Here is a 7,110-nt window from a genome sequence, read left to right as displayed (position 1 = left end):
CTTGGTCACACTCGGCCGAACAAACTGCTTTCTAAATTTAAATACAGCAAAGTTTTATTACTTTAATATCACAAAGCAATCTACAAGATTTAATTAATTATTATATTATAACAATATTTGATACACGCGGCGACGTTGCCAGCGAGCGCTGCAAAGAGCAGAAATTCAAAAAGTGTAAGGCATTTCAATAGGCAGCAAATACACTGCACTACAAATTATTATTATTATTATTATGTTTCAAGCCAATAAACCGTTGGAAGTCAGCACAAGGCTGGAATTGCCACTTTTAAGCAGTCCGCGAATCAAGGACAAATCATCCGGCGACAGCGACCAGCCGGTCAATTGGCCGACAGACTGCAGCTCCGGGCAGCTGTCCATAAGAAGCTGCAACACAGATAAGAAGAAGAAGACCAATTGGCGAAAGTATAGTCAGGTGTACGCACCTCCACGGCCTGTACAGTGAGCTCTGGCGCCAGCGTAAACCAAATATCCTCCAGCACCTTGAAATCGTGCTGCACAAACATGCTTCAGGAATGTATATGTTAAAATCTCAATAAGTCTTCCCATGTAACATACCGTACCTAACAATATCCTCATCGTTAAAGTCCACGGAATCCACGGCGAGACGCTTCAGGTCTGTCGTATTGCAGAGGAACGCCTTCAGTGAGCTGGTCAGCATGTCGCAGCTGAGTATCTCGAGGCTCTCCAGCTGCTGGAAACGCGCCTGGGTCTGGGCATACGACAGGCTCTCGATCACATAGCAGTCCAAGTCGATGAGTGTGGGACAGAGGCGCGCCAATTTGCCCAGCTCCAGATTGCCGGTGCCCTTGATCATGGTCAGATGCCGCAAATTGCGTCCAATCGGACGCTCCAACAGCGACAGCAGCTCGGCGACAATAAATTTACAAATCTTGAGTTTGCGCAACGTGCGCGTCTGCAGGGCGCGCAATGCGCCCAGCTTGGGCGAGTCCAGATAGAGTGTCTCCAGCTGCGGACACGTCTGCATCATGACATTCAGCGTGGCCTCATCCGTGGCCGTGTCGTGGGCATATTTCAGGCGGCACTGGAAGCTGTTGTCAATGTGATCGTGTATGAACTTGAGCGCTGCGCCCACAAACGAATAGGTGGACAGCGTCTCCACATGATGGCAATGCTCCAGGATTAGCGCTATGTCCGAATAGCATATGTTCTCCTCGCCGGGCATGCCCACGTCAACAATTGTCAGCGACTGTGCGCAGGCGCCCTTGGCCAGCCAATCGATGCCAATCTCTGTGATGTCCGTTTCGCCCGATATGTCCAGTATTTGCAGGCGTGTGCAATTGGCGGCAATCTCCTCCAGCAGCTGATCGTTGGCTATATAGGGCACATATAGCTTGATGAGCTGCTTGCAACGCCGCACTATCTCGTACATGTAGTGCATGTGATCGTCCTTCACCCAAATGCCCTTCAGATTCAGGACACGCAGCCCGGCGCCCTGGGCGGCAATCACCTGCAGGATCTTCTCATAGTAGCTGGGCGGAAAGACCTCGGTGACCAGAAAATGTACGCTACAATTGAGCAGCATTTGCAGGCAAATGAAACGCATATTGGCCTCCAGATAATCCGAGCTGAGTATGACGCGCAGCAGATCCTGATAGATATTGGATGTGGCGCCCGCCTGCGCCAGATACTCATTCAGCTCGACCATCACGATGCTGATGTCCAGTTGGACATCGGGCGCATATTGTACATAGCTAATTGTGGACACCAGCAAATTGGCCAGCTCGGCCAGGGAGCTGTCGCTCAAGGAGCGTACGCTGCACTTTTTGGACATTTGCTCTTCGAATGGAAAACGATTTGTTTTGTAAACAAACTGCGACGCAGTTGCCAAAACCGATCCGCTGTTGCGCTGCTTCTTCAATCAGTTGTCGCTCGCGTCTCTGGGGCAAAGTCTGTTACATCACTTGGAACAGCAGTCGATGGGGCTTAATAAATGATCCCAATGCTTGTCGAAGTTAGACAGTTAGTTATTTGAGTTTGATTTCTATTTAACTGCGTTTTATTTGACTTGGTTCTTCTGGGCGTTTGGCAAATATTCTCGTTAACCAAAATAGATTTTCTATAATTCTATATATAGAATATATGTTTTCAACGCCAACGCTGTGCACGCTCGGGCGCCGCAATACAAACTGAAAACTATTTTGGCACTGGGACGCCAACAAATTGTTTGCAATGCCCGCAAAATAATCCGACTAGCCTAGGCGCTGCATTAGTATAAGTGCGTGCAGTTGTATTAGTGAGCTTTTGCCTGAACAGCTTTGCTTTGCCCACGCTGAGCTTTGGGCCAACAAAGCTTTTGCGTGTGTGTGAGCTGTACATGAGTTGCAATTTGAAATGAACATCGAATTTTAATGTGCAATACAAGTTATAATACTAATTCGAGAGCTAGAGACTTTTCTCCTTATGTTAGACACGGATTACGGCTGCAAGTAGCTGGGCAGCTTCATGCGCATGAACAGCCAGGTGGTAAAGAAGGAAACCAGTATGAATATGAAGCCCATGGCCGTTAGTAGCAGTCGGTTGAGATTCGTTTTGCCCGGCGCATGGGTCTGGTCCATTATGATGAAGCCCAGGCCGCCAATCGTGAAGAGAAAGCTGCTGGCCAGGCCCTCCATAATGTATTGGGCATTCACGCGATATGGCATAAAGGCCACGGGACGCGAGTGTCCGTGCTCGTCCACGGTCGCACCCACGCTCGGTGGCTCCACGATCACATCGTAGATAATACCTGCAAACGGCATATTTAACTTAATTTAAGCTTTTATTTAATCGCTTGCACCTACCGCCTGTGACCAGAAAGTAGGAGAGCAGCACAACCGAAAACACGGCCATGGGCGAGGGCATGGGTATGGAAATGCGTCGCACCTTGATGTTGGGCGGCACGAGTATGTGAAATGGCAGGTTGTACAGTGTCTCAAGCATTTTGCTGGCTTAAATTGGGCACGAAATTAACTTGATTTCTTATTCACGTATGAAAAGCCGGCGTAGGCGTTTTTTTTTGTTGACGTTGTGTAGTTCGGTTCTGAACAAGTTCGATAGAGGCGAAGCGCCTATCGGAACTAGATGAAGGAGTCGGAACTTGAACTGCATTTAAATGAGCTAAAATATGCAATGTGCATTATTCAATTGAGTTTAATGCTTGCCAGTTATTTGAACATAGTTTTGTTTTACTTAATAACTAACTAACTAACTACATTTAAATTGCCACCTTATAAGAACTCTCACCAATCAATAAGCCAACTAGAATATGCAACACAAGACACACGCCACCCGAATGGCTATTTCCAATTGGAGTCAAAGTGAACCAAATGAGTGAGCTGCTTTGCCAAATGAACTGGAATACGCAACACTTTTGCGATATAATTCGCCAAGATGGTCACATTGAACCAACAGCTGTTAGGCAATCGCGGTCACACTTGCATCTATATATATTTTTCCAAAACAAAAACGTAATTCTTAGTTAAAAAGAAACCACAAATAAACAACGCCCAAAAAGCATGGCCGATGCCAATGCAATGACAGCCGGTGAGCAGAGCAACACATTTGCCGCGATACACCAGCAAAATAATCATAATTTATACGCTTTCAGGCAAATCGCCGGCTATCGAGAAGCGAGTGCACAATGCCGCAGATCTGGCGCAATGGCAGCGCTCCCGTGCCTATCACGATTTAATTGGTTACATCAATGGCACCAGCTCGGCCATACAGGGCATCAAGACAACGGACGAGATGTACGAATCGGATGTGCTGCGCAAGCTGCTGGCCCTATTCGATGCGCTGGCCCAGCTGGTCAAGGAGCATCCGCCGCTGGAGCAGCCGCAACGTTTTGGCAACAAGGCCTACCGGGACTGGTCGCGCACCATGCACGAGCAGCTGCCCGGCCTGCTGGCGCAGCTGCTGCCCGCCGCCAAGCACAAATACCACAACGAATTGCTGCAGTATCTGCTGGAGAGTTTCGGCAATGCGACACGCATCGATTATGGCACCGGGCATGAGCTATCGTTTATATTCTTTCTGTGCGCCCTGTTCAAGGCGGAGATATTGCTGGAGCAGGATATTGTGAGCGCTGCGCTGCGCCTGTTCAAGCGCTATTTGGAGTTCGCACGCCAACTGCAGCGCACCTACAACATGGAGCCGGCGGGCAGCCAGGGCGTTTGGTCGCTGGACGACTTTCAGTTTGTGCCCTTCATTTGGGGCAGCGCCCAGCTGGCGGGTGCGTGCCTCTGATGCTCTACAAGATGCCTCTGTTGATTTCCCCTTTTTGTGTGTTTATTGCAGTCAAGAGTCCCTTCGATCCGGCCAAGTTTGTGGACGAGCAGATCATCAATGATTTCAAGGAGCAGTACATGTTCATCAGCTGCATCGACTACATCTGCCAGGTGAAGACGGGCCACTTTGGCGAGCACTCAAATCAGCTGTGGAGCATTACAGCGGTGCCCTCCTGGATCAAGATCAATGCCGGCCTGGTCAAGATGTACCAAAAGGAGGTGCGTTCCTGGCCCCAAACCCAAAACGTAACCCACCTAAGCTGTCCACTCTCTGTGTACCCAACAGATACTGTCCAAGTTTCCGGTCATACAGCATGTCTATTTTGGCGAACTGATGTCCTTTGATACGGTCGCCGCGGGCACCACGCTCACCAACGCTCGCTTGGGTCATGTGGCGCCGCCGCCCTCCAAGCGCATATGCATTGCAACGCCAGCGTCCGCCAATCTGTTGCCGCCCACACCGATTGTGGCGCCACCGCCGCCGGCCGAGGCATTGAACAGCGACCTGAACGTGGGCGATTCGAGCAGCGAGAGCAGCGACAACAGCGTTGTGCTGCGTCCGCACACAGACTCATCCGCCTCGCTGGTGGGCATACAGGGCTCCGGCTCCGGCTCCGGTTCGGGCGACAAATCCACCAATCAGCCGGCTGGCGAGCTACCCAAGGAGCAGCAGCAGCAGCAGGCGGATTAGCGGCTGCTGGAAATCTGTTGCTTCGTGGAAGTCTGTTGAAATTTTTCGGTAGTTGCGTTTAAACATTCAAATTGTCAATAATATGCTAAATCTTTAAACTGTTGAAAGAAATAATATATATATATATATATGGAAAATTTGTTGCTACAGTTTGAGAGGCGCTGCGTCATGCTAAGTGCCGGACAGTTTGACATGCACTTCGAGCCGGAAATTACGGCAATTGAACAACAATTTCACATCTCTATAAAAATCTCTTTATGCACAATCATTGTAAATTGGCCACTTAAATTGAAATTGCGGCAGCTGCCACAAGGATGCGGCCGCAAATTAAACAGAGGATAAATATAAATAATTTACCATGTGCTGATTGGAAAGTTAAAGCTACAAATTGGACTCTATGTTAAAAGTTAAAGCTGGAAATTGGACTCTATGTTAAAAGTTAAAGCTGGGAATTGGACTCTATGTTAAAAGTTAAAGCTGCAAATTGGACTCTATGTTAAAAGTTAAAGCTGGAAATTGGACTCTATGTTAAAAGTTAAAGCTGGAAATTGGACTCTATGTTAAAAGTTAAAGCTGGAAATTGGACTCTATGTTAAAAGTTAAAGCTGGAAATTGGACTCTATGTTAAAAGTTAAAGCTGCAAATTGGACTCTATGTTAAAAGTTAAAGCTGGAAATTGGACTCTATGTTAAAAGTTAAAGCTGCGAATTGGACTCTATGTTAAAAGTTAAAGCTGGAAATTGGACTCTATGTTAAAAGTTAAAGCTGGAAATTGGACTCTATGTTAAAAGTTAAAGCTGCAAATTGGACTCTATGTTAAAAGTTAAAGCTGCAAATTGGACTCTATGTTAAAAGTTAAAGCTGGAAATTGGACTCTATGTTAAAAGTTAAAGCTGGAAATTGGACTCTATGTTAAAAGTTAAAGCTAGAAATTGGACTCTATGTTAAAAGTTAAAGCTGGAAATTGGACTCAAAGTTCTCAAAGTGCACGAGGAACAATTGAACATTATATTCTTTTTTATTCAATTGGCCTCAAATACATTTCCAGATATCATCTTTGACGTTTTCCACATCTTTCGGAATGCATGAAACCAGAGTTTCGCGTGGATTTCAATTATATAGATAAAAACGTAAAGTCCACAATTTGTTATGGGCCGAAAAGGTATTTCCTTAAATTACAATAATAGATTTTAAACTTTTTTGATTAATTTTCCTATTTCAAGATGAAAATCCAATACAGTGCCTACAAAACTGTAAACGATTTAAGCGCTCTCTCTCTCTCTCTCTCTCTCTTTCTCTCTCTCTCTCTCTCTCTCTCTCTCTCTCTCTCTCTCTCTCTCTCTCTCTCTCTCTCTCTCTCTCTCTCTCTCTGTGTGTGAAATATATATATATACTTTCGCGTTATAAGCAAAGCTTTTGCAAGTGTACAAAAAACATGAAGATGCGTATATACCCAAAGCAATTAGGGTATCATAAAATACACGTGGCAAACTTATAAACAAATATGTAGATTAAGAATTAAGACACAATTATCCGGTATAAAGAACTATACATTATTTTTTTGTTAGGCTGTAAAAAAAAAACAAATGAAGTGTCCCAAAAAAAAAATCAAGTTTAAAAAAAATCACCAACAGGAAAACTTTGTGCCAACAAGTGGACGAGTGTGAAGCATAATCATTTATTTTCGACACATCATTTATCACTGCTGCTGTACAGCAGCCTGGCCACGCCCACATGCCCACACGCCCCCTCACACCTCAGTCCGCATTTTAGTTGGTGCATTAAAAGTTTGCCGAAGCATTTTGATTGAAGACTTTTGGCAAAAAACCAAAACACATTTTGTGCCTGCGCCCCCGCTGATCCAGTTCACGTTGTTCCAGTTCCAGTTCCAGCTGCTGTTCTATGGTGCGGTCGGGTGCGACTGACTGTGCGATACTCTGTTAATCGTGTAATAATTTATATTTTTTTTATTATTGTTTTTGCAAAGTGGAAAACTAAGTTCACAAATCGTGTCTCAAGGCAGGAAGACACCACGTCGAGACCTCTGCTTTAATAGATATTGAAAGAAAACAATATACCCTTAGTTCGCCTTGAGCAGTGTATAAAAATCAG

General features: G+C 45.7%; 3 protein-coding genes across 5 annotated transcripts; 1 reads left to right on the top strand and 2 right to left on the bottom strand.

Moving 5' to 3' along the window:
• Window positions 1-98: 98 nt before the first annotated feature.
• On the bottom strand, window positions 99-1,826 carry LOC115759101. Of its 3 annotated transcripts, none has more exons than XM_030699938.1 (3): window positions 582-1,826; window positions 444-525; window positions 99-384 (listed from the first exon to the last, which is right to left on the bottom strand). In XM_030699938.1, exons 1-3 carry the CDS (start codon window positions 1,811-1,813, stop codon window positions 238-240), a joined length of 1,461 nt encoding a protein of 486 aa, XP_030555798.1. In that variant the 5' UTR covers window positions 1,814-1,826; the 3' UTR covers window positions 99-237. The 3 variants fall into 3 exon arrangements, with proteins under 3 accessions (XP_030555798.1, XP_030555799.1, XP_030555800.1); XM_030699940.1 differs by having other exon boundaries at window positions 252-384; window positions 444-512; XM_030699939.1 differs by having other exon boundaries at window positions 237-512.
• Window positions 1,827-2,436: 610 nt separating this feature from the next.
• LOC115759104 (putative oligosaccharyltransferase complex subunit CG9662) lies at window positions 2,437-3,056 on the bottom strand. The gene is made up of 2 exons (XM_030699942.1): window positions 2,823-3,056; window positions 2,437-2,767 (listed from the first exon to the last, which is right to left on the bottom strand). The coding sequence occupies exons 1-2, from the start codon at window positions 2,959-2,961 to the stop codon at window positions 2,457-2,459; spliced, it is 450 nt and encodes a 149-aa protein (XP_030555802.1). The 5' UTR covers window positions 2,962-3,056; the 3' UTR covers window positions 2,437-2,456.
• A 397-nt stretch (window positions 3,057-3,453) lies between these two features.
• On the top strand, window positions 3,454-5,118 carry LOC115759103 (serine/threonine-protein phosphatase 2A activator). The gene is made up of 4 exons (XM_030699941.1): window positions 3,454-3,564; window positions 3,629-4,252; window positions 4,318-4,526; window positions 4,594-5,118. Exons 1-4 carry the CDS (start codon window positions 3,537-3,539, stop codon window positions 4,996-4,998), a joined length of 1,266 nt encoding a protein of 421 aa, XP_030555801.1. The 5' UTR covers window positions 3,454-3,536; the 3' UTR covers window positions 4,999-5,118.
• The last annotated feature ends 1,992 nt before the right edge of the window (window positions 5,119-7,110 follow it).

Source organism: Drosophila novamexicana, unplaced genomic scaffold, assembly GCF_003285875.2.
Source record: "Drosophila novamexicana strain 15010-1031.04,08,12 unplaced genomic scaffold, DnovRS2.1 tig00000193-arrow-pilon, whole genome shotgun sequence".
Classification (NCBI taxonomy): Eukaryota; Metazoa; Arthropoda; class Insecta; order Diptera; family Drosophilidae; genus Drosophila; species Drosophila novamexicana.
The sequence above is the reverse complement of the archived record's forward strand: the minus strand, read 5'-3'. Positions and strand labels throughout refer to the sequence as shown.

Coding starts and splice junctions, on each gene's coding strand:
- LOC115759101 (XM_030699938.1), bottom strand. CDS start 1,813: ATGTCCAAAAAGTGCAGCGTACGCTCCTTGAGCGACAGCTCCCTGGCC. Junction 526..581: donor AACGATGAGGATATTGTTAG/GTACGGTATGTT, acceptor ACATTCCTGAAG/CATGTTTGTGCAGCACGATT. Junction 385..443: donor TCACTGTACAGGCCGTGGAG/GTGCGTACACCT, acceptor TCTGTGTTGCAG/CTTCTTATGGACAGCTGCCC.
- LOC115759104 (XM_030699942.1), bottom strand. CDS start 2,961: ATGCTTGAGACACTGTACAACCTGCCATTTCACATACTCGTGCCGCCC. Junction 2,768..2,822: donor CTACTTTCTGGTCACAGGCG/GTAGGTGCAAGC, acceptor TGCCGTTTGCAG/GTATTATCTACGATGTGATC.
- LOC115759103 (XM_030699941.1), top strand. CDS start 3,537: ATGGCCGATGCCAATGCAATGACAGCCG. Junction 3,565..3,628: donor TGCCAATGCAATGACAGCCG/GTGAGCAGAGCA, acceptor ATACGCTTTCAG/GCAAATCGCCGGCTATCGAG. Junction 4,527..4,593: donor TCAAGATGTACCAAAAGGAG/GTGCGTTCCTGG, acceptor TGTACCCAACAG/ATACTGTCCAAGTTTCCGGT.